The sequence below is a fragment of the Chiloscyllium plagiosum genome, unplaced genomic scaffold (genome assembly GCF_037043375.1).
Source record: "Chiloscyllium plagiosum isolate Xiang-an unplaced genomic scaffold, Cpla_swu_hap1 HiC_scaffold_33, whole genome shotgun sequence".
NCBI lineage: Eukaryota > Metazoa > Chordata > Chondrichthyes > Orectolobiformes > Hemiscylliidae > Chiloscyllium > Chiloscyllium plagiosum.
This window is the reverse complement of record NW_028270171.1, coordinates 8,855,805-8,882,772: the sequence shown is the minus strand read 5'-3', so window position 1 is coordinate 8,882,772 and position 26,968 is coordinate 8,855,805. Positions and strand designations below refer to the sequence as shown.

General features: G+C 42.1%; 1 protein-coding gene across 2 annotated transcripts in view; it reads right to left on the bottom strand.

Annotated features, from left to right (window-relative positions):
* The window catches only part of aldh16a1 (aldehyde dehydrogenase 16 family, member A1), a 65,426-nt gene extending 38,502 nt beyond the window's left edge, over positions 1–26,924 (bottom strand). The window contains exons 1-5 of one of the 2 annotated variants that reach the window (XM_087978259.1): positions 26,786–26,924; positions 16,334–16,436; positions 12,921–13,047; positions 11,393–11,571; positions 8,055–8,132 (exon numbers count right to left, since the gene is read on the bottom strand). In XM_087978259.1, the coding sequence (XP_087834385.1) occupies positions 8,055–8,132; positions 11,393–11,571; positions 12,921–13,047; positions 16,334–16,436; positions 26,786–26,881 (583 nt within the window). In that variant the 5' untranslated portion in view covers positions 26,882–26,924. The remainder of the gene's footprint in view (positions 1–8,054; positions 8,133–11,392; positions 11,572–12,920; positions 13,048–16,333; positions 16,437–26,785) is intronic. The other variant, XM_043679624.2, reaches the window with a different exon arrangement.
* Between the last annotated feature and the right edge of the window lie 44 nt (positions 26,925–26,968).

The window sequence follows — 26,968 nt, the reverse complement described above, 5'->3', positions numbered from 1 at the left end:
AGAATCGACGTTTCGGGCATTAGCCCTTCTTCAGGATGCTGCCTGACCTGCTGCGCTTTTCCAGCAACACATTTCCATCTCTGATCTCCAGCATCTGCAGACCTCACTTTCTCCTCTTTTGGCACTATAAAAAAGAAGAGATTTTCACACAAATGGAAGCACATTATCTGGAATAAATTACTTCATCGTTTGCCCTGCTAAATGCCATAAACTGATGCAAACGATAAAGATGAATTGCAGATCAGTTTATAGAGTGATAAAGCATTTCAGATAACAATCGCCCTTTGAACAATAAATAACAATTAGGTCAACAGTTGATCAACTTGATTCTCTCCACATGACATCAAGAAAAAGGAAATAGCCCCTGACAATACTTTGGCATCGTAATGAAGATCTGTGTTCTAGAACTAGTTGGGCCTGGATGTAGGTTTGCTCACTGAGCTGGAAGGCTTGTTTTCAGCTGTTTCATCACCATACTAGGTAACATCATCAGTGAGCCTCCAGATGAAGCTCTGGTGACATGGCCCGCTTTCTACTTAAGTGTTTAGGTTTCCTTGGGTTGATGATGTAATTTCCTGTTTTTTTCTCAGGGGTGGTAAATGGGATCCAAGTCAATGCGTTTGTTAATAGAGTTCTGGTTGGGTGACATGCTTCCAGGAATTCTCGTGTCTCTCTCTATTTGGCTTGTCCTAGGATGGCTGCCTTGTCCCAGTTGAAGTGGTGTCCTTCTTCATCTGTATGTAAAGATACTAATGAGAGTGGGTCATGTCATTTTGTGGCGAGTTGATGTTAGTGTATCCTGGTGGCTAGTTTTCTGTCTGTTTGTCCAATGTAGTATTTGTTACAATTCTTGCAAGGTATTTTGTAAATAACATTAGTTTTGCTTGTCGTCTGTATAGGGTGTTTCAAGTTCAGTAGCTGCTGTTTTAGTGTGTTGGTGGGTTTGTGGGACACCACGATGCCAAGAGGTCTGAGTAGTCTGGCAGTCATTTACGAGAGGTCTTTGATGTAGGGGAGAGTGGCTAGGGTTTCTAGACGTGTTTTGTCTGTTGTTGGGGTTTGTTCCTAAGAAATCTGTGGACTGTGTTCATTGAGTGCCCATTCTTTTTGAATATGCTGTAGAGGTGATTTTCCTCTGCGCTGCGGTGTGTGGTGACTCGTTGAAATAATGTTCTAATGCAGCTTTGTTTGCAGGTGTTGGGATGGTTGCTTCTGTTGTTCAGTATTTGGTCACAATGTGTTGTTTTCCTGTAGACACTGGTTTGAAGTTCCCACTTTGGCATTCGCTCTACTGTGACATCTAGGAATGGCAATTTGTTGTTGTTTTCCTCCTCTTTAGTGAATTTTATGCCAGTAAGGATATTATTGATGGTCTTGAAGGTTTCCTCTAATTTGTTTTGTTCAGTGATGACAAAGGTGTCAGCCACGTGGCAGACCCAAAGTTTGGGTTGGATGATTGGCAGGCCTGGTACCACATACCAACACTTACAAGTGGCGATAGACCCAACCCCATAACTAGAGAACCAAATCACAGCTCTACTCAAAAAAACTTCAGAAATCTGGACCAATACTTAAGACCAACTTCCAAAAAATGAAACCAGACGGATCGAACACACCACGTTTCTACAGATTACCCAAAATTTACAAATCAGGAGCCCTCCCTCAGATCCATTGTCTCGCTACCTGGAACATCAACTTACAAATTGGTCAACGAGTTACACCAAAGACTAAAAGACTTAAAGACTCACGCCCTCCACTCCATCCATCCACCCAAGAATTCCTGAAGACCAAAGACACCAACATATAGAAGAGGATGAAATAATGGTCTCCTTTGACCTAACAGCACCATTCACATCCATCAACAACAACCTGGCCAAGGAAACACTGACTACGCAATTAGAAGAACCAAAGACATACACCAAACACCACCAACTTCATCAGCAAGGACAATGTCGTCAAGCTAGCGGACCTACGCCTTACCACCCACTTCACCTTCAACAACAAAACCTACAGCCAAACCAATGGAACACCCATCAGATCTCCAATATCAGGGTTTTTAAGCAGAGGTAGTAAGGCAGAGACTCGAACAAAAGCTCTGCCAACCATCCAACCCAAGCTTTGAGTCCACCACGTGGATGACACCTTTGTCATCACTAAACAAAACAAATTAGAGGAAATCTTCAAGACCATCAACAATACCCTTACTATCATAAAATTCACTAAAGAGGAGGAAAGGGTGTAGGTTTGCTCGCTGAGCTGTAGGTTTGATATCCAGACGTTTCATTACCTGGCTAGGTAACACCAGTGGCAACGTCCTAGAGAAGCGAAGCGGTTGTCTCCTGCTTTCTATTTCTACCTTTCTCCTGGATGGGGTTCCTGAGGTTTGTGGTGTTGTCATTTCCTGTTCGTTTTCTGAGGAGTTGATAGATGGCATTTAGATCTATGTGTTTGTTTATGGCGTTGTGGTTGGAGTGCCAGGCCTCTAGGAATTCTCTGGCATGTCTTTGCTTAGCCTGTCGCAGGATAGATGCGTGGTCCCTGTCAAAATGGTGTTTTTTTTCATCCGTGTGTAGGGCTACGAGGGAGAGAGGGTTGTGTCTTTTTGTGGCTAGCTGGTATTAGTGTATCCTGGTGGCTAACTTTCTTCCTGTTTGTCCTACGTAGTGTTTGTGGCAGTCCTTGCATGGAATCTTGAAGATGACGTTGGTTTTTTTCTATGGGTTGTACTGGGTCTTTTAAGTTTGTTAGTTTTTGTTTGAGAGCGTTGCTGGGTTTATGTGCTACTAGGATTCCGAGGGGTCTTAGTAGTCTGGCTGTCATTTCTGAGACTTCTTTGATGTATGGTAAGGTGGTTAGGGTTTCTGGCTGTGTTTGGTCTGCTTGTCGTGGTTTGTCCTTCAGGAATCTGCGCACTGTATTTTTTGAGTATCTGTTCTTCTTGAATACGTTGTACAGGTGGTTCTCCTCTCTTTTCCGAAGTTCGTCTGTGCTGCAGTGTGTGGTGGCTCATTGGAATAGTGTTCTGATACAGCTTTGTTTGTGTGTGTTGGGGTGGTTGCTGGTGTAGTTAAGTATTTGGTCAGTGTTTGTCGGTTTTCTGTATACGCAGGTTTGTAGTTCTCAGTTGTCCTTTCTTTCGACTGTGACGTCCAGGAATGTGAGTTTGTTGTCGGTTTCTTCCTCCTTGGTGAACTGTATGCCTGTGAGGGTGTTGGTGATGTTAAATATCTCTTCTATCTTGTTTTGTTTTGTGATGACAAAGGTGTCATCTACGTAGTGGACCCAGATTTTTGGTTTTATGGTTGGTAGGGCTGTTTGTTCTAGCCTTTGCATTACAGCTTCTGCTACGAGTTCTGATAGCGGAGATCCCATCGGTGTGCCGATGGTTGTTTGTAGATTATGTTATTGAGGGTGAAGTGGGTGGTGAGGCACAGGTCCTCTAGCTTCATGATGTTTTCATTGGTAATGTGATTGATGGCAGTTGGGGTGTGTGTGTGATGGTCTCCTCTAAAAGTGTGGTACGTGTTTCCTTTGCCAGGTCGATGTTGATGGAGGTGAACAGTGCTGTTACGTCGAATTAGATCATTGTTTCGTCTTCCTCTATTTTGGTGTTTTTGATGATTTTTAGGAATTCCTAGGTGGAGTGGATGGAGTGCTGTGATACTTCTACGAGGTATTTCAGTCTTGCGTGTTGTTCTTTGGCCAGTCTGTAAGTTGGTGTTCCGGGTAGTGAGACTATGGGTCTGAGGGGGGGCTCCTGGTTTATGGATTTTTGATAGTCCGTAGAACCGTGGGGTGTCGGTCCCATCTGGTTTCATTTTCTGGAATTCTTTAATTGGAAAACAACAAACTGCCAAACCTAGATGTCACAGTAGAGAAAACAGCCAATGGGGAGCTTCAAACTAGCGTCTCTAGGAAAACAACATATACGGACCAAATACAGAACTGCAGAGGCAACCATTCCAACACCCACAACCCACAAAATCACCTAGACAGTGTTTTCAAAAAGGACAGGTACCCAATGAACACAGTCCGCCGATTTCTCAGGAACTAACCCCAACAATGTGACAAAACACGTCCATAAACCCTAGCAACTCTTCCCCTACATCAAAGACATCTCAGAAATGACTGCCAGACCACTCAAACCTCTTGGCATCATGGTGTCCCACAAACCCACCAACACACAAGCTAATGAACTTGAAAGACCCTATACAGACAACAAAACTAATGTCATTTACAAAATACCTTGCAAGAACTGTAACAAACACTACATTGGACAAACAGACAGAAAACTAGCCACCAGGATACACGAATATCAACTCCCCACAAAAAGACATGACCCACTCTCACTAGTATCCTTACATACAGATGAGGAAGGACACCACTTTGACTGGGCCAACACATCCATCCTAGGACAAGCCAAACAGAAACACACATGAGAATTCCTAGAAGCTTGGCATTCCAACCAGAACTCTATCAACAATCACAGACTTAGATCCCATTTATCACCCCGAGAAAAAGAACAGGAAATGGCACCACCACAGGAAATGACATCACTCACCCAAGGAAACTGAAACACAAATAGAAAGTAGGCCATGCCACCAGTGCTTCATCACTGTTATTTAATATGGTGATGAAACGTCTGAAAGCGAACCTTCTAGCTCAGCAAGCAAACGTACATCCCGAACCTCAACCCGAGTTGCAAATCTTCTCAAAACTCGCTAACTAGTTGGGCCCTTAATCAAACTGTTCCAGTGCAGTTACAACAATCACATAAACCAACAATGTGAAAAATTGCCCAGCTATGCCTTGTCTACAAAACGTCGGACAAATTCAACCGAGTCAATTACTGCTCTTGTCTACTCTCAGTCCTTAGCAAAGTGGTGGAACACACAAATGGAATAGGCCTCTTGGTTCTCATTCATCCTCATTGCCTCAGACTCCCTTACTAACAAGAACTTTACCTACATTAAAAAAAAAAGTAGATGTTGTAAATTGGAAACAAAAAGGGAGAAATTGCTGGAAATGTTCAGCAGGTCTGGCAGCATCGATGGAGAGAAATCAGAGTTAACGTTCCAAGGAAGGGTCACAACCCAGAACATTAGCTCTGATCTCTCTCTACCGATGCTGCCAGGTCTGCTGAGTTTTTCCAGCAACTTCTGTTTCCATTTAAGAACTTATCAATATCTACCTTAAAATATTCAATAAGAGCACTTGTGCTTCATTCTGAGGCATAGTTTCAAAGTCACATTACATCAAAAAAATGCCCTCATCTCTACTCTAAAAGGATGACAAAATTCTGGACTGATCCAAAAGTCCTTTGCACATTCATCTTGTCAAGACCGCTCAGAATCCTACATAATTCAATAATGTCATCTCTCACTGTTCTGAACTAAATGAAAATAGGCCCAATCTTTTCGTACACGACAATCTGCTCATTCCAGGAATCAATCTGGTAATCAATCTATACAGAAACAAAAAAAAATGCAGATGCTGGAATCCAAGGTAGACAAGCAGGTGGCTGGAAGAAAGCAGCAAGCCAAGCAGCATCAGAAGATCATGTCTTTACACCCTTCCTTATGCAAAGTGACCAAGATGTGGTCTCATCAACGCCCTATATAAGTAACTCTTATATTCAGTTACTCTAGTCATAAAGGATAGAAATCCATTGGCCTTCTTTATCACTTGCCGCACTAGTGTATTAACTTTTGTCACTTAAGCAGTCAAAAACCTGGATCCTCCGTCCCTCAGAATTCTCTAATTCCTCACCATTTAAACAATGCTATTCTTTTATTCTTCCTATCAACATGAACAACTTCACTTCGCTCTCCATTATATTCCACCTGCCAGATTTTTGCCCACTGACATAAAATGAGTCTAACTGGTCTACATACTTGTAGTGTCATATTCAATATATTTTCCAACCTGTCTTGGCGTCATCTGAAAATTTAGCAATCATGTCCTCAAGCCCTACATCCAAATTATCAAAATAAATTATTAAAGGTTGAGAGCCCAACACAGACATCTGTGGGACCCCACTCATCATATCCTGCCAATCTGAAAAAGACCCATTTATGCATGGGCCAATGGGCTGAGAAGTAGCTGATGGAGTTTAATTTAGATAAATGTGAGGTATTGCATTCTGGGAAAGCAAATCTTAACATTAAGTGTATAAATCCTGCTAAGTCCTAGGGAGTGTTGCTGAACAGAGAGACCTTGGAGTGCAGGTTCATAGCTCCTTGAAAGTGGAGTTGCAGGTAGATAGGATAGTGAAGGCGATGCTTGGTATGCTTTCTTTTATTGGTCAGAGTATTGGGTACAGGAGTTGGGCGGTCATGTTGTGGCTGCACAGGATCATTGACTTTAGTTGGGCCACTTTTGGAATATTGCATGCAACTCTGGTCTCCTTCCTATTGGAGTGAACGAGTTCAGGAAAGATTTACAAGGATGTTGCCAGGGTTGGAGGATTTGAGCTACAGGGAGAGGTTGAGAATAGGCTAGGGCGATTTTCCCTGGAGCATCAGAGGCTGAGGGGTGACCTTACAGAGGTTTATAAAGTCATGAGGAGCATGGAAAGGATAAATAGACAAGATCTTTTCCCTGGGGTGGGAGAGTCCAGAACTGGAGGACATAGGTTTAGGGTGAGAAGGGAAAGATATAAAAGAGACCCAAGGGGCAACTTTTTCACTCAGAGGGTGGTACTTGTACGTAATGAACTGCCAGAGGAAGTAACATTTAAAAGGCGTCTGGATGGGTATATGAATAGAAGGGTTTGGAGGGATATGGGTCGGGTGCTACCAGGTGGGACTAGATTGGGTTGGGATATCCGGTCGGCATGGACGGGTTGGACCGAAGGGTCTGTTTCCATGCTGTACATCTCTACGACTCTATGCATATTCTCTATTTTCTTTCAACCAGCCAAGTTGAAAGAAAATAGAGAATATGCTAACATGTTTACCCCTGAACCCAAGAGATCCTACTTTGCGCAATAACTTTATATGTGGAACTTTGTCAAATACGTTCTGAAAATCCTAGTGCAGTCCGACAATGGGATCCCCTTTACCCACAGCACATTTTAACCTTTCAAAGAAATCCAATAAATTGGTTAAACATGATTTTCCTTTCACAAAACCATGTTGACTCTTCCAGGTTACTTTGATTATTTCCAAGTGGCCATTATCACACCCTCCCCATGATAGGCCTTGAGCTAACTGGGCTATACCCACCTTGCTCCCTCTTTGCTTCCATAAACAGGTAACATTTGCTATTTTCAAGTTTCATGGAACTTTCCATAATTAGTGAATTTAGGAAAATTACCACTAATACATCCACTACCTCATTAGCCACATCTCTCAAAACCACAAGATGGAATCCATCAGGAACCAGAGAGTTATCAACCTTAGCTCCTTTAGTTTGCTCTGTATTGCTTCCCTCGTGATGATTTCAACAAGGTCCCCTCTTCCACCAACCTTTTGATATATGGGTTTCATTGGGATGCTTTTCCATGCTTTAATATGAACAGAGAGGGAAAATATTTGTTCATTTCATCTGCCATTTCCTTACCAACTTCTGTTGAAGGCCAACACTCACTCTACTCTCTTCCCTTTTAGATACTAGTAGAAACTCTTACTTACTGTTTTCACATTTCTAGCTTTCTCTCATGCTTTAATTCATTTGTCCTTTTAGTCCTTCTCTGCTCTTCGTGTTCTGACCTGTCATCTGACCGGACACTCCCTTCACACAATGATATACTTTTTCTTTAAGTTTGATGCTCTCATTAACTTTAGATCCTCACAGATGATGGGTGAATGTTTTATACTAGGAAGGTACTTATTCTGAAATATCCCTTAAAATGTGTGCCACAGATTCTCTACTGATCTCTTTGTCTCAAATCACACTTCACTTCAGCCAGCTCAGCTTTCATGCCCAAATTGTTGACTTTTTAAGTTTAATTTTTAATCATAGACCCCTTTTCTCCCTTCCAAACGGGATGTAATTCTGATTATATTATGATCGCTGCTAGCTAGAGATGCCTTTAAGGTGTCATGTCTCACCCATAGCGAGAGCTGGACAAATTTTCCATGTCAGCAACATCAAAGGGAAGTTCCACGGAACAATCGCTGCAACAACACCTGAATAAAGAGGAAGGAAAAGGTTTGTCATTAAACGGTGTAACAAAACATAACAGGACAGGACATTCAAAGATTTTGCAACCTTCACTGTGCAGAACCATGACATTTTTGCATAGCATATAAACCTTCGTCAAAGGTGAAAAACTATCTACTGCAAAAGCAATTGATTTAAGATTACACAAATGGGAGATAGTTGGCAGAGAGGATTTTACAAAAAGAATACAGCATCTCTGCTGTCTGTAATAATCCTCTCATCTAAACTAGTTTTAGGTGATGAATGCTACTTATGTTCTTAAAATGCTCAGTTTTAAGATATCCCACCTCCTTGTAGATACACTTACTCAACTGAATTTGATACTCATTTTTCCAGCACCATGAAGGTGCCATAAGGGAGCATGGTGTGGAAAATGGCATGGATAGCACTGGTAGAACAGGCAAGCTCCTCCAAGGTTAGGTGGAATGTACAAAACTATGCATGATCCAAGTAGGCTTGATGAGGTCAAGTTAATTGTGTGTATCACTTGTTGCTGCTGATCTAGGAGTCCTAAATGGAGCAGTATAAAAGGAGATTACTGGTATTTCTAAATCATACTTTGTCTAGGGTAACTTTATCGGAGTCTAAGCTAGGAGATGACAGAACGCTATGTATTCAGCTCATGTTGTACTTTCCCTGGGAGTGTTTGATGAGAACAGCATGGAGGGAACTTTATTCTGTATCTAAACCCCATGCAGTGGCTGCTCTGTGAGTCTTTGCTGAATATGATGTAATGAGAGTTTGACTCTAACTAAGTCCATGTTGCAGGGGTTTGTACTACTGATGCCTTTGTGGAAAGTGAAAGGTCAGGTTTGGTTGAGGGTGGTCACATGACACAACCCAGCTTAGCTTTGGTGCTTTTCTTTCATGATCAAAGAGTTTGACAACAAACCCTACACACCTCAGGCATTTGTAAGTCCTACTGCTATTCCTTCATCTTATGGTCTATTGGGGATGAGGCAGAAGAATGGAATTGAGGATTATCAGATCAACCAACTCATTGAATGGTGGAGCCGATTAAATGGGCCGAATTGCCTACTGCTGCTCCAATGAGTTGTGGCTACTTGAATGTGGTGCATTGTTGGATCACTGGTATGTGACAGTCCACTCGAACACAACTCTCTGCCTTCAAACGGAGGTAGGAGGAGGACATTTGACAGAACTAAACCAACAAAAATACTGTTGGTAGTAATTTGCTAGTCAGGCAGTGCCCTGAGGACTCTGTCTCCTCCTCTGCTGAAACAACCACATCACAATGGGTGGCACGGTGGCTCAGTGGTTAGCACTGCTGCCTCACAGCACCAGAGTCCCAGGTTCGATTCCAGCCTCGGGCGACTTCTGTGTGGAGTTTGCATGTTCTCCCCGTGTCTGCGTGGGTTTCCTCCGGGTGCTCCGGTTTTCTCCCACAGTCCAAAGATGTGCAGGTTAGGTGAATTGGCCATGCTAAATTGCCCACAGTGTTAGGTGCATTAGTCAGAGGGAAATGGGTCTGGATGGGTTGCTCTTTGGAGGGTCGGTGTGGACTGGTTGGGCCGAAGGGCCTGTTTCCACACTGTCGGGAATCGAATCGAATGCCAACTGTTTTGGCTCTGCCATTTGCAGCAAAAATACTACCAAGTCTTTCCCCCTTTCAAGCCTTTAACATGTGTTCCAACATTCAGTGCCTTTTGTGCAATCTCATTTTGCACACCAGTTTACAATACACTGCAGTACACCAAGAAATAAACAGCATTTCATGGATGTGATGTGGAAATCTGAAAAGGGCTTTGGGTGGGAGTTTGTACTAATCTCACTTAATGACCTCACTAAAACTGAGTTCTGAAGCTTGAGATCTCGGACTCAAAAATACTGTACTATACCCTCCTGTTTTTTATTTAAACACAGTCTGTTACCTCCACCTAGTGGTAGGATAGAATAATGACACATGGCACAAAAGGTATTTAGGAAATCTCCATAGAGGTCAGGGCCCAGTGCCGGGTATCATTTGTACAGATTGAGAGAGAACAATTAAAAGGAGGTGCCTTGGAAACACAGGCATCGTGTGCATTATAAAGTACTGAATGACTCTCCACAATGAAATGGTCTTCTGCCTAGCTGAGAGCTTGATAAACGATTCATTCCAATTAGACTTCTTTCAGAATCTTTCCTGACCTTGTGATGCTAAAGGCACATTATAGACAATAAAACTTTTTTTAAAAATGTAGTCACTATTCCAATGTAGGAAATGTTACAATCAAGCAATGCACAGTAAACTCTCATAATTAGCATTGTGATCAAGTAAATTGCTTTAATAATGTAGGGAGAGAGATAAATATTGATTAGGACATAGAGGGTAACGCCACTGTCCTTCTTAAAAATAATGTCACAAGCTATTTTAAGCATTTGGTATGGGTGGTCTCAATTTACCATCTCATCTAGAAAGTGTTTCGAAAAGAGGGTGTGAGGTATAGGGAGAGGCTGAATAGGTTGGGACTATTTTCCCTGGAGTGTCAGAGGCCAAGGGATGACCTTTGAGAGATTTATAAAATTATGAGGAGCATAGATACGGTGAATAATCAAGGTCTTTTTTTCCCAGGGTAGGGCAGCTCAAAACCAGAGGGAATAGGTTTAAGGTTAGAAGGGAAAGATTTAAAAAGGGAGCTAAGGGGCAACTTTTTCACGCAGAGGGTGGTGCGTGTGTGGAATGAGCTGCCAGAGGGAGTGGAGGGAGCTGGTACAATTACAACATTAGAAAGGCATCTGGATGGGTATACGAATAGGAAGGGTTTAGAGGGATATGGGGCAAATAGGACTAGATTAATTTAGGATATCTGGTTAGTGTGGATTAGTTGGACCAAAGGGTCTGTTCCTGTGCTGTACACCTCTGTGACTATGTCACCTCTGAGTGCAGCACTCGCTCAATGCTGCATTCCGTCCTGGGTTAGGTGGTCAACAATACGGAATGGGCCTCGAATCCTGAAGCTTCTGACTCAGCAACAAGTGTGCTACCCACAGAGAGGTCTGTTCAAACAACAAACAGTGTTCTGAAATGACGTCGGTGGAACAGCTTTGAAGAAAGGTCACTGAGCTGAAACATTAACTTTGTGTCCCCCTCAACAGTTGCTGCCACACCTGTCGGCCACTTCATGCATTTCTCTCACATCAGATTTCTGGCATCCTCAGTACCATGCTTTTGCAGATCTGTTGTCAAAGTGGCTTGTGTGTCTGCTGATGAACTCATACTGACCTACTGGCTTCCAGTTCTTCATTTCAACATCCATGAGCTGTGCCCAGCCAGCATGGTGATAGAAGTGTCGCACTACCAACGGGACATCACAGTCTCGTGATTCACGGATTGGCTTTCCGTTGTCTAAGCTCTCCAGCACGCTCAATAGTCTCTGGTGCTTCTGAACATTTCTGGCAACACTGCAAAAACAGAACACCACACCATAGTCTGCAGCATTCCAAAATATATGTTCCTGAACCACTCACATAACAGTTTGCAAGTTATGACATGCACAGTGCTGAGAGGATTTTAAAAAATAACTTAATAGTAGCATACAAGAATGGCTCCAGCCAAACCCATTCAAAAAATGCATTATAATCTAGAAGGAAATTTGAATGACTGCTATGGCTATTACTTACCATTAATAACCTCAAATGGTGGAAGCCAAATATTTCCATAGTTCTATGCACACTGCAGCCTCATTTCACATATTAAGACTGGAAATCAATGGATGTAACAGTTGGAACTCTGATCAGCACGTGCCTAACATTTGCAATACTGTACAAGTTTACTGTAGTTGTTAATGGCATCTGTGATACTGCCATCAGCCCAATAATTTAGTATAATGAATAACTGGCTCCGCAGCACAACTGGACGTCCCTCAATTGCTGATTATGTCAAGATTCAAAGGCTGAATGGCCTCCTCCTGCTTCTATGTTTCTTATAAACAACCAACGACTTCATCACCCGAGAGCTGATACCTCTACTGAATGACCTAGATTGATTTGAGATTCATTATCTGCCCAGAACTGAAAGCCAATTATTTTAATGAGATTTTGTAAAATGGTTGAGCACTGAAACATTTTAAACACAACTTTTCTTCCTATATGTCCAATAAAATAAATCTCTGAAGAGCCTGCTAATGAGAACAGTGCAGAGACACTAATTAGGTAGACAAGTGACCAAGACAGTGCTTAGCAAAGCTGAAAGTTGAAAAAATATCCTTTGCACAATAAGCAGAACCTGGACAAAACTGGTATAAAAGCAAAATACTGTAGATGCAAGAAAAGCTAAAAATGCTAAAATAAACAGCAGGCCAGTCAACATGGGGTGACAGGGAAGGGCAGTAAATCCTTCAAGTCAATGATCTTTCAGCAGGGCTGTCACATTCATCAAGGTCACGGGTCTGATGAAAGATCATTGACCTGAAATGCAAACGGTTTTTCTCTTCACTGACGCTGCCTGACCAGTTTAGTGTTTCCAGAATTTGTTGCTTTTGTAACCAAATTAAAATTTTGATAACAATTGGGCCTGAATGGAGTCATTGCTGCTGCTGCTGACTCAGTTCCCAGATTCTGCAAAATTTAGGGCTAAATGTTCATTGTGCTGTGATCTAAAGGCCAACATGAGACTGCCTGAATTTATTTTAAACAGCACCTCTGCGCGAACAAAGGGTAATTTGCAATGCCATAGCCTGGGGAAGTAATTCAAACCCACATCCCACACTGTGACTTAGTTACTTTCTGGAACATGACACTGCGCATCATACCTGTACAGATATCTTGCTCGCACGTGACAAGGCAGCTTACTCCAGGACTCAAAAGCTCTCTTTGCAACTTTCACCGCCAGCTCTATATCTGCTTCCTCACCTTCAACAGTGTCGGCCAAAGATTCCCCTTGAAAGAATAAAATATTTTCAATGAAAGTTTGATGCCTTGGTTGGATAGGAGCACAGTTACAGGAGGTGGCCAGCCCCTGCGGACTATTCCACCAGTCGATGCAATCATGCTTTATTTTTGTCAAAGCTTCAGCCACTTTGCAACTCCATCTACTTGCCTCGGTCCCTCATTCTGTCAGACACACAGCTAGCAAATATCTGTCTATCACAGATTTAGGATGGTTAATTTATCCAGCAGCTTCTGCATTTTTTAGGAGAGCTCTACACATCCACCACATTTTGTCATTATCATCTTATCTTAGACTCTGCCACAAGCAAAATAAAGTGTTTTTTCCCCTAAGTACCCTACTAATTCCTTTAAAATACTCCCTTAATCACAAGATACATGGCTCATGAAAGAACTGCAGTGAACATCTACTCCTGTATTTCATCCCATTGTTGGTAGCATGGGGGCTCAATGGTTAACACTGCTGCCTCACAATGCCAGGGACCTGGGTTCCAGTCCACCCTCAGGTGACTGTGTGAAGTTTCCATGTTCTCCCTGTGTCTGTGTAGATTTCTTCTGGGTGTTCCAGTTTCCTCCCACAGTCCAAAGATGTGCAACTAAGGTAGACCCATAATGTGCAGGGATATGCAGGTTAGGTGGATTAGCCATTGTAAATGGCAGGTTATGGGATAGAGTGGGATGCTCTTCAAAGGGTCTCTACGGACTCGATGGGCTAAATAGCCTATTTCCACATTGTGGGAGTTTGATGACTAAGTTCTGCTGCTGAAATCCATATCTATGTTTTTGTTGCCTCCAGATTCAACTCTTCTGACGTTCCCCATAAATGTCATTCTGTCGTCCACGCTGTACAAATATGACTTAATTAAAACATGTCCATATCCTAATTTACACTGTTCCATTCACCTATCACTGAAGCTTTCAGACATACATTTATATCTGATTTATTATGTTAGAAACACAGCACTGGCATGACAACACTGCACTCCCTCTGCACAGCACTGAAGTGTTAATCTAACTACGTGCTCAAGTCCAGGAATGACAGACTTGACCTCTCAAACTTCCGACTCGGAAATGAGCCATTTTCCTCCTTCTCCAAGAAATGTAGCACAAATTATTGCATTCCAAACTGTCTATTACAATCTCAGGAAAGCAACCACAGGCTACTCAAAATATATATGGGAGCTAATACTATAACTCAAACTGGCTTTTCAGTACAAGACAGGATTCCACTACTCTCTTTATCAACTATCCAAGTAAGGGAGCTGGTATGGAGATTTAACTGTGTATTATGTGTCAATACAAATGTATACAAAATCACATTTAAGTGAAACAATGCCAAATAGGAAAAAATTGCTTTGTTCACCAAGTGCACATACTGAAGCACGAGCTATGCACAAGACCTGAAGGGTGTAAGTTCCAGGAACATATAAAGTGTTGAGTGGCAAAGAAATACCATTACCCTGTACCCAGTGAAGCCTCACTGTACCATCACCTTATTGCCTGCCTAAGGCAGAGGGAAGGAGTGTTGTAGTGCTTAGTACTGGACTAGTAATCTAGAGGCAAACCCAGGCTTATGCTCAGTGGACACAGATTTAAACTCTGCCACAGCAGCTGATGCAAGTTAAATAAATCAGGTACTGCAGCTCGTCTCAGAAATGGTGACTAACTATCAGATTGTTATGAAACCCCAACGGGTTCACTAACGTCCTTAAGGGAATGCAATCTGCCATCTTTACCTGTTCTAGCCTACATGTGATTTCAGACAATCACAGCAATACAGTTGACTGGTCATCGCCCTCAAGCCACTTAGTTCCAGGGCAATTTAGGGATACTAGGATTGGTGGAGTAGCAGATATTGAAGGGGACTGTCAGATAATACAACAGAACATTGATAGATTGGAGAGTTGGGCACAGAAATGGCAGATGGAGTTCAATCTGGACAAATGGGAGGTGATGCATTTTGGAAGATTCAATTCCAGAGCAAACTATACAGTAAATGAAAAAGTCCTGTGGAGAACTGATGGACAGAGAGATCTGGGTGTTCAAGTCCATTGTTCCCTGAAGGTGGCAACGCATATCAGTAGAGTGGTCAAGGCAGCATATGGCATGCTTTCCTTCATCAGAGGGGGTATTGAGTACAACAGTTGGCAGGCCATATTACAGTTGTATAAAACTTTGGTTCAGCCACATTTGGAATACTGCGTACAGTTCTGGTCGTCATATTACCAAAAGGATGTGGATACTTTGGAGAGGGCGCAGAGGGGGTTCACAAGGATGTTGCCTGGTATGGAGGATGCTAGCTATGAGGAGAGGTTGAGTAGATTAGGATTATTTCCATTGGAAAGAAAGAGATTTTGGGGGGGGGGGGGGGGGGGGGGGGGAAAGTGAGCTGATTGAGGTCTACAAAATCATGACAGGTGTAGACAGGGTGGATAGCAAGAAACTTTTTCCCCCCCAAGAGTGAGGGACTCAATTACTAGGGGACACAAGTTCAAAGTGAGAAGGGAAAAGTTTTGGGGAGATTAGATTAGATTAGATTAGATTACTTACAGTGTGGAAACAGGCCCTTCGGCCCAACAAGTCCACACCGCCCCGCCGAAGCGCAACCCACCCATACCCCTACCTTTACCCCTTACCTAACACTATGGGCAATTTAGCATGGCCAATTCACCTGACCTGCACATCTTTGGACTGTGGGAGGAAACCGGAGCACCCGGAGGAAACCCACGCAGACACGGGGAGAATGTGCAAACTCCACACAGTCAGTCGCCTGAGGCGGGAATTGAACCCGGGTCTCTGGCGCTGTGGGGCAGCAGTGCTAACCACTGTGCCACCGTGCCGCCAAACGGAAAAGTCTTCATGCAGAGGGTGGTGGGTGCCTGGAATTCATTGCCAGCGGAGGTTGTAGGGGTGGGAGCAATAACATCATTTAAGATGTATGTAGACAGATACAGGAATGGGCAGGGAGCAGAGGGATACAGATCCATAGAAAATAGGCGGCAGGTTTACATAGAGGATCTGAATCAATGCAGGCTTGGAGGGCCGAAGGGCCAGTTCCTGTGTTGTACTGTTCTTAGTTCTAATAAGAAATGCTGGTTTTTCCAGCTATATCCCCTTGAAGAAATTTTTTTTTTTTTTAAAAAGGTAGTAACTGGTTGAAGAAAGGGGGAATCAGCAAATAAGACTGAATGTTTTCATAATCTCCAATGACAAGAGATGAAGATGCAGATGGGAAGTTGTGGTATGCTTCTATTTGGAGAAAAGAAGTGCTTCTTACCTGTAGCAGGGTTTTTTGATGTGGAGAACTTACGGTTTTCAGGCTTCACCCATTTGCCTCCAATGAAATGACCGAAGCATCGTGTGTGATAATCCAGCCAGGCCTGATGCAAAAAAACTGTATTTAATAAAAAGATGTTTTCCATCCCTTCATTGAGCTACTCTCCTGATCCTTCGACACCAACACTTAAAGACAGGTTTTACAACACAACAAGCAGCTCTTTGGCCCATCATGTTCACACTGGCCATCCGTTACTTATTTCCCAGGATCTGCCCCGTAGCCTTGTATGCTACATTGTTTCGCGTGTGCATCTAAACATTACTTAAATGTTGGAATGGTTCCTGCCTCTACCACTCTTTCAGACAGTGAGTTCCAGGTACATACCAATCTCTGGGTGAAAAGAATTCTCCTGAAATCCCTCTAAGCCGTCTATATTTTTGGGGCCTTCAACTATCCTTGACAAAGTTAATATTTTGACAAACAAATCTAAGCATGCCCCAAATTGTTAGCAAGAAACACCAAATGATGATCGGGGTGGAAAGCAAGTTGAGATTCACCTCTTTATGGCTAAAGGCTGCTTTTATTTGACTCTTTACCTCACAGGGAGATCAGTCAACTCAGCACTAACCAGAGATCAGAACTCACGTCTTGTCTTGTCTTGTCTTAATTGACTCCTTTCTGAAAGCCACATCAAATGTTGCCTTCACACTGTGGGTAATTAGATAAACTGAGGAATTGCTTAATTATGAGGCCAGAGTTAGGACAATTGTTGTTAAAGAGATTTGCATTTATATAACACCTTTCATGACGCTGGGATGTTGCAAAATGCTTTACAGTTAAGTAAGCAACAAAGTAGTAAATTTTCTACACTAAGCTCCTACGAATACAAATTGCCGAATAATTTATTTTCTGTGATAGCAGCTGGAGAACAGGAACATTAAAGAAGAGACAGGAGGTAGCCCTTCAGCCCCTTGAACCTGCTCTGCTATTCAATAAGATCATAGCTCATGATTATGGCCTTGATCCCACTTGACTGTTTCTCATAAAACCAGACTCCCTGATAGACCAACAAGTTGCTTAACTCAGCCTTGAATAAGTAAAGTTACTTGAATGTATAAAATCTAAATATAGGTCAGGACATTAGCTATATCCATGGGAGCTTATGTATCCATTACAGGGGCAATCTGGAGCTTTGCTTTACCATCTCATCCAAAAACCTTAAATAATGTATTTACAGTATTGCATCATGAGTGATTTGTGAAGTCAATATTACAGCTCTATAAATCAGGAACAAGATTTAGGATTTTTTTTAAAAACACAACGGACAACTCTGCTAGGTTTCTCATCCCACATGGAGGAAAATTCAAGATGTGATGAAACACAAAAACCTGTGCACTTGGAGAACCAATTAAGAGTGGCAAATTTCAAATTAAAAAGCCCAGGCTAATGTTCTGGGAACTTGGGTTCAAATCCCACCAAGGCTGTTGATGGACTTTAAACTAAATTAATAAACATTGAATTGAAAGCTAACTTCAGGAATGGTGACTACAAAACTATCATCGCATTTTGCTTTTAAAAAACCCATCTGGTTTACTAACATCTTTTAGGGAAGGAAATCTGCCACCCTACATGGTCGAGCTGACATGTAACATGTCTGACTCTTAACTATCCTTATTTCAAGGGCAATTAGTGATGGGCAACTGACCTGTTTTTTGCAAATATATACTTTAGTAGTAATAGGAAAAGGAAACAGTTACTGAATCAGTTCATTTCTATACAGTTTTTGCATAAGAAGAAAACAAACACTGGGATTTGACTTTCTCAATAGTTACAAATAATCTAAAGGCATTTCTTAATTAAGTTTGGTTTCTAACAACCACTTAACTGTATCTGAGGCATCAGAAGATTCCATAACTGAATGCATCCCTGCTGAGCTTTGGCAGAATGACCTCAGATGGTGGCCTTTCCCCACTGTGTCTCGGTGGGAGCTGCCCCAGGCTTTAGTGCGTCCCTCAGCATGTGGTCCTGGACATTGGAACGTGCCAGTCCTCAACACTCGGTCAGGGTTAACTCTTTCAACTGGAAGACCAACAAGTTTCAGGCAGATCAAAGAGCATCTTTTACCGAGATGATGATCTTCCAGGAACAGTTTAATGTTTGTCTCTGTGTATGGCATGGGGAACAGCCCATAGAGCACGGAGTTCTCACCAGGATGAACCGCGCCAAAAACCACTGCATCTTTTTCCAGACAAAAGGCACATTCCAGGAGATTGTGGACAAATGCTGACCCTGCCAGCAAACTCCACAGCCCATGAACAAGTCTTTTTCAAAGGTTTAATCATCAGAGGCCAACTACACAGCCTTCAAAAGGTGATTGTTTCTCCACATGTTGTGTTAATTATTTGACCCCTCCAAACCCAAAAAACCTGCACTTAGACCTGGAGCTGAATGGAGAGACAAGAAAAATTAACAGATCACTTGTATGCTCGCCCAATAAGGTTTTCCATCTGGTCACAGGATCTATTTGCTTAATGAGTGACTCCAGTGAGCTGGCATGATCAGTCCCACATTGATTAGATCGGAATCAGATTCTGCAGTTAAAACAAAAATCAGCTTGTAGATGCCCAAGTCTTCACCAGTAACAAAAAATTCTGACATCAATTCTAAGAGTGGCCAACAGCCCTTTAAAAGGAAAACCACTGCAGATGGGATCTCAACCCAAATTTTATCCTTAGATACAAGACAATCTGAAGTTCTTGTGGGGCAGGGAGTAGCATTGAGACTGCAAGCCCCGAGTTCAAACTGCATTCCAGGATCACTTGGCCAAGGAAGATGCGTTTGTAATACAACCAAGTAGTTGATGTACCAACCTGCAATTCTTTGCAACGCACACCAGTTGGAGAAATCTCTGATCAGCCAGGTGACAAAGAATATTGGAGCCTCTAACATCATTATGCAGAGCACCAGTGCAGACAATGGAAAAAAAAACTTTACACTGCCACAACATCACAAATTGAGTGAATGGTAATACATCACTACCACAAAAGAATATGACATTTCACAAATATTAGATGGCCTGCTGTTCATTTTATACTCCTTTATCACTTCAACCCTAACAGAGTGAGTCAAATGGTCAATTTGCCTTCCTTAGTCCTGTAAAAAGGAAGAATTTTTCACACATTTAAAAATGCACTGTCCTCACTGACAACGCGTCAAAATATCAAACTGTTCACAAAATGTTCTGGGACCTAGATTCAAATCCCACCATGGCAGACGGTAGAATTTGAATTCAATAAAAATCTGGAATTAAGGATCCAACGATGACCACAAATCCATTGTTTTTCCTACAACTGACTGACTATCTGAAGTTCACTAATGTCCTTTAGGAAAAGAACATGTTATCCTTACCCAGTCTGGACTACATGTGATTCCTGATGCATAGTAATGTGGTTGACTCTTAACCGCCATCTGGGTAATTAAGGATGGGCAATAAATACTGGCCTATCCAGCAATGCCCTCATCCTGAGAATGTATTTTAAAAGCTGATTATTTTTTTTAAGAAAGTTGTTGATCCCTTTCTTGATCTCAAGAACAAAGCTTTTCAGATGATAATCTCCGTTTGAAGTATAAATAACTATTGGAGCTAAGGAAGTTGAAATCGTCAAATCAGGCTGGAATTGATAATACTTGTAGCTCCAAATCTGAAAGTAAAGTAAAATGTACATCTAAAAAGTTGCTGTGAGGATTTGCAGATGTCAAATTGTTGCAAACGTCTAAAATTCAATTTAATTGAAAATATAACAAATCAGTCACACGGTTACAATGATAGCCCAGCAGAAGACAGACTAGAGTGTCATGCCATAACATTTTGTATCCTTGTAGCACCTTTGAACAATAAAACTTTCCAAGATACCTTAGTGTTAACAAAGTTTGACACTAAGCCACTTAAAGGACTTGGTACAAGTGAGAATACAGGCAAGAGTTTAAGTGACCTTAGGTTTGTGGACTAAAGGTTAGAAAGCAGTCAGTAGGAAAGAGCCAGGTCTGCAGGTAATAAGTGTGGCTGAGTACTGTTCAGTTCCAATTCTTTTTGACTTAAAACTTGGTCTTTAAAGCCCTTTATGGAAAGCGAATGCAAGGAAAAATACACTGCACAGAAATGTATTTTTACAATCTATAGATTGTATATTTGGAAGAACAAGTGTCAATGCTGAACTCCCAGCAAGGTCACAAGTTAAGTGGGAAAATTGAGAATTTATAAATGGACTCCTTAGAACAGAGAACATTAAGGGAAGATATCATGTGCAAAATTATCAGGGATTTTGATAAGAGAAAGTACAGTCAGCAACCAAAGGTCACAGGTATTTTCTAATCAACCTATTCAGAGATGTCATTATACGCCTCTGCAGCAGGTGGGACTTGAACCCAGGTTCTAGTAGGGACACTAGCTCAGTTTCAAAATAATTGGCAAGTGAACAAGAGGGAAATGAGAAATATTATTTTTACACAAAGGCAGATGAAGATCCAAAACTTACCATGTTAATGAGCAAGTGATGGAATCAAACTTTCAAAATAATCTGGGCACATCTTTGAAAATGAGCAATTTGCAGAGCTGAGAGAGTCAAAATATATTATGGGATGGAGCTCGGATAGCTCTCAAAGATGCGGCACAAGCAGAAAAGACAATTGCCGCCTTTCGTATTGGTTCTTTGGTTTGAAGCTTTGCAAAATTAGATGACCAGAATTATTTTCTGCTGGTTAACTGAAGCTGACGCCACTAAATTCTTAGTGAGTGGTGCTGCTCGCTGCATTTTTAAACAGGGATGTCAAGAGGCAAGACTGACATTTCTGCAGAATGCATTGCAAGACCTCAAACAGGTAAATTCCTCAGGACACAGAGTGGCAATAAAGCTTCTAGCTGTGATTGGTGCAACAAGCCAAAATGGCAAGTGGAGCTGGATGCCTTATGCCACTGCACCATCAGTGGTGGGAGGACTGAACAGGTATTTTACAACTTACACAAAATAACACAAACATCACTAATTCTAGGCATTACCTACTGTCACAAAACCATGACTGAATCATGACAATAGTTGCAAAAGTAATTCTAAAGGTACAAAAAGAAAGGTATAATACAATAGACGTGATTTATATAAAGGGCTGTGGAAGCTCAGACACAGAGTATGCGTAAAGCAGAGCTTGACAGATTGCTAAATACCAATGACAAAGGATATGGCGATAGTGTCTGAAAAGACATTGAACAACCATGATTTCATTGATCGGCAAAGCAAGTCAATAGGTTGAATGGCCTACTTCTACAATGTGCCTTTGCATAAACAGACAAATATACAGCGTACAGGCATAGCTTTAAATCACTGAAAGCAAAATTCTAAATGCAATTTTGTTTGTTCATGAGAACATGGCTTGCACTTATTGCCCATTCCTAATGGTCTTGGAAAGTGGTAGTCAGCTGCCTCCTTAAACCACTGCAATCTGTGTGAGGTACTGTCCTATTGGGGAGGGAGTTTCAGGATTCTGACACTGCAAGGGGCAGAAGAAACAGCAATACAATTCCAATCAGAATGGTACAAAAAGTGGAACCTACCAGTAGTGGTGTTCCTCTACATTTGCTGCCCTTGTCATTCTAGATGGCGATGGTTATGGATTTGGAAAGTTCTATTGAAGGAGCCTTGGTGAGGTCTGGCAATGCATCTTGCAAATTGTGTACACTACTGACACGGTGTATTGGCGGTGGAGGGAGTGAATGTTGAAAGTGGTGAATGATGTGCCAATCAAGCAGGATATTTGTCTTGGATAGTGTTAAGCTTCTTGAGTGTTGTTGTAGCTGTATTCATCCAGGCAAGGGGGGAGTATTCCATTATACTTCTGACTTGTACCTTGAAGATGGGAGACAGGCCTTGGAGAGTCAGGAGATGAGTTACACATTGTGGAATTCCCAGAGTTCGACCTGTTCTTGCAGCCACAGAATTTATATGACTGGCCCAGTTCAGTTTGGCTAGTGGTTACCCCAGGTTGTCAATAATGGTGTATTCACAGATGGTTAATGCCATAAAATGTCAGATTCTCTTGTCTGAGATTGTAATTGCATGGCAAATGTGGAGAATGAGTTGTTCGTGCCACTCATCACCCCAAGCCTGGATCAATGAAGGTTTTGTTGCATAGGATACCGACGGGTGTAGTCGTCAAATGTATTCAGTTCACTCACCAGGGAATACCCCCACTTTGACCTGATGACACAGGGAAGGAGTGTGATGAAGCAACTAAAGGTGGTTGGGGCTAGGACATGACATTGAGGTACTCCTGCAAAGGAGTGATGGGACTGAGATGATTGACCTCCAACACACACAACCATCTTCCTTTGGGCCAGGTATGACTCCAGGCAGCAATTAGCTTTTCCCACAATTTTCATTGGTTCCAGTTCTGCTTGGACTTCTTGATACTACACCCACTTTGTTGACAAGGGCAGTCATCATCACCTCAGAAGTTCAGTTCTTTGGTCCATGCTGTAATAAGGTCAGAGATCAAGTAGTCCTGAGAGAACCCAAACTGAGCATCAGTGAATAATTACAAATCGGGAGAGGAAACAATGTTTATTTTACTCTTTATATATAGTTTGCTCAGTGATCAGCATCCCTGCCTCTGAAGCAGAAGCTCAGCATTTGAGTGACACCCCAAGAATCGAGAAACATGATGAAACAAGTTAAATTTCAATCCTGCAAATCCTCTAAGTACACATCAATAATGAGAGAGAGATTCTAGGTCTGCCAGTTGGCGTGAGTACAAAACTTTGAACTGAGTGTGTGCACTTGCTGGATAAGAAAGTGTCTAATTTACTTTATTTTGATTGTAATTTGTAGTTGGCATAAAATGAAATCTGTTTAAAATTTCATGACTGGGAGCTTTGAGCAGGTTTATTTTCAAGGAGTACATTGAAAAAGAAGCCTCATTAAGAACTGGTTGAAATAGGATCCTTATGAACTAACTCAGATATGTCCTTTATATTGGATGCATAGTGGCCAACTTAGTGCAACTTACAATAGAATTCCGGAGTTCAGCGTCTCAAGAAGAATATTTGAACAAAAGGAAGAGATGCTTAGTTTTGCCTAAACAAAGCTGATGGTTGATGAATAGTTCCAGTTTTTAAAAGTAAGAAATGTTTAAGTTGTGTTTAGTACGTATCATTTTTTCCTCTTTTTCTTAAAGATTGATCCCACTGCATTAAAAAAGGAAAAGATTACACTAAAATGTAAACAGTGGGAATTCTTCAGCCATAAAGAGCAAGGTTACAAGTGTTATAAAATTAATAATTTAAATAATATAAGATTCAGATAGTAGATCAGCTGCTGGACACCATAGAGAGACACAGAGACAGCAGTGATGTATCAGTTGTGAAGGGGCAGCATAATTAGGGTAGGTATCATTCTTTACAGAAATGAGCACCAGTTTCAAAGGCTGTTATCTGCCTGGAGCCATGATTATGGATACCAGGGGCTGGAGAGGAACTTTGAGACGGAAGGCAAGGGTCTACTTGTCATTGTCTAAATTGGTATATTTGACATTTATAGGACTAGAAAGGAGATTCTGCTGAAATATTTTGTACAGTCAAGAGCTAAACTAAAAATGCAGGATCTCTAAGGTAATGATCTCAAGGTTACTATCTGTGCCACAGGCAAACTGCGTAAAGGGATACATTAGCTGGGAAGGCAAATAGTGAGCTTGACAGTCTACAGAGGGTTCTAGACAGGTTAAGTAGGTGGGCAAGAACTTGAAAGAATGCAATATCACGTGGTGCGGTTAATCACTGACCGGAAGATTACTTAAATAGGGAACAACTGCAGAAAGCTGTAATACATAGACATTTAGGGACTTGATGCTAGCTTTGCTTCATGCACAAAGTTACACAAGCACTAGGGAAGTGTTGATCTTTATTTTAAAGGAAATGGAGCAATACAATCTCGCAATAGTCAGATTATGTTTGGAACACCGAACCATTTTAGACTGGAACTGGAGACAGTCCAGAGAAGGTACAGAGGGATTTTCTTCTGATGAGAAATGGGTTCAAACTTACTGGAGTTTAGAGGAATGAGAGGTCACTTTATTGAAACATAAAAGATTATTGGGATCTTTGACAGAGTAGATGAGGAGAGATTGGTTGAGACTATATGAAAAGGGAAACAATGGGGAAATATGCATCCAAGATCACCCATTTACAACAGAGATGAGGAGGAATTGTTTTCTGAGGGCGTTGCATGTATGGAATTCTTTCGCACAGAACGTTGTTGAGGCTAGGTCATTAAGTATATTCAAGGCTGAGACTGACTGATTAAAATATGTCAGGAAACCAAGGGGAAAAGGCTGGAAAGTGAAGCTGAGGTCAAGTCAGCCACTGAGTGGCAGTGCAGACTTGATAATCACAAAAGTGCTTCAGGACCATAGGGCGACTCTCTCATTAGAAAAAGATAATTGGTGGTGATTTAATCTGAGGGTGAACACACCTCCAGTGAGGGGAGAAGTTGAAAAGATACCTCAGCTAGAACACAAAATGAATCCACACTGTTGGCATCACTACACTGAAAACCAGCTATCCAGCCAACCGAGCTAACCAATCCTCTCTGGTCAAAGTACGTGTGTAAAAAGCACTCCTATAGACTCCCTGATTGAACTGTAACACTTCCATATCTACCTCATGTACTCAATCTCCTATTCCTGGAGTAGCAGGTCAGGGTTCCAGCTGGATATACTCAGCAAATAGTCTCTGAAACAAAACTCTGATCACTTCGTCCCTATGAAATGCTTCCATATATTTGTATAACTCTAGTATGATCAAAATTCCACTGAGCACACAAATTAACTACCTTGAGTAGCAAGTAATCTTAGTTCTCTCAGTCTTGTGATTTATTAACTAATTATACAACCAAAGGCTGATAAGTCAAGGCAGAGTGCATTCTATGCTCGGCTTCATTCAGATCAGCTCTGGGAATGTATATGGATCCAAAATTAACTTAACTTCAATGGATACAGTAATACTGAAAAATAGAATTCAAGAGTGTAAATGATGAACTAGTTGAGTCTTTCACCATCCTTTCAAACTGATTCTTTTTAATCATGAGTGAATTGTGAAAAAGGTATTTTCAAAGATTGTCTAACATTGCACCTTGTGCTCACAGAATACTTCCCTAGTTAGTCAACAGCATTACAACTACATGTATTTATGAAGCTTCTGAAATGTCAACACCCAATTAGAAAACTAAAAGCAGAGGTCAGCACCTTTGCATGTAAAGACATGAACAACATGGCAGATAGATCTAAGAATATATAAGAGGCCAGAATTAAAGGAACTTAAATTTCTTGGTGGGTCATCGTTCAGTTGATAACACTTGTCTCCAAGACGGAAATTATCACTCATGCAATACTCCTGTACCAGAACACAGGTGCCTTGGGAGACACTACAATTAGGGAGCATTGTGTTATCAGAGGGGCCACCTTTCAGATGACACATTAAACCAAGACCCCATTCTCCCCCTCAGGTGAACTTAAGGCATCTCACAGCACTATTTCAGAGACGTGGACGAGAGAGTTTGATTAACGTCCTGGTCAAATATTTGTCAATCGACCCACATCACAGAAAACAGATTATATTCATTATCACATTGCTGTTGGCAGGAAGCTTTTACTGTGCTCAACTAAATGCCGCAAATACGAAATTACAACAGTGACCATACGTTGTTGCTAGAGAAGAGTTTTAGGATGCCCCCAGGGGTTGGAAAAGATGCCGCACAAAGTCTTTCCCTACAAGGTTGAAAATCACAACACCAGGTTATAGTCCAACAGACTTATTTGGAAGTACAAGCCTTTCGGAGTACTGCTTCGTCAGGTAGCTGGTGGGACAGAAAGCCCCAAACGTCGACACTTCTGCTCCTCAGATGCTGCCTGACCTGCTATGCTTTTCCAGCACCACACGTTTCGACTCTGATCTCCAGGGCTCACTTTCTCCTCAGTTACAATAAACTCTGTGCCCTATGATCCTGCCCCGCTAGCTACCTGCCGAAGGAGCAGCGCTCTGAAAGGCTTGTATTCCCAAATAACCTTGGTGTTGAGTGAATTTTGTTTAAACCTTTGCCCAACACTGGCACCTCCACACCATTCCTCCACAAGGGCAGCGAGACCCTTCCATTCACCTCAACTGGACCAGGCTGCCATCGTTTTTGCGGCAAAAATCAACGACACTCAGAACAAAGGGAGAGCCAACAAAGCATCGGCAGAGCGGGGTCTGCAAACCCTTCGCCGCCTTTGGAGGAGAAGAGTTTTGAATTTGACAGACGCCCTGCACGTGACAGCTGTTCTCCCCCTCCCTCTTTGCACGGGCAAAGTTCACCAGAATTTGCGACAACAAAGCCGACAGGAGGCCAGATCCCCCCCACCGTCTCGTACCTGGGCGTTCTTGGGGGTCTCGGGGGCCGGTCCGTAGCTCATGGTGCTGAAAATCTCAGCGACACTCAGCTTCTCGCTCGCGGCGCCTGCTGCCATGACACCCTCCCGCTGCCTGCCCCCCGGGGGCACATCCGCCGGAAGCAGGTCAACGGCACCGCCCTCCATCACCGGCCCCGTCCGCCG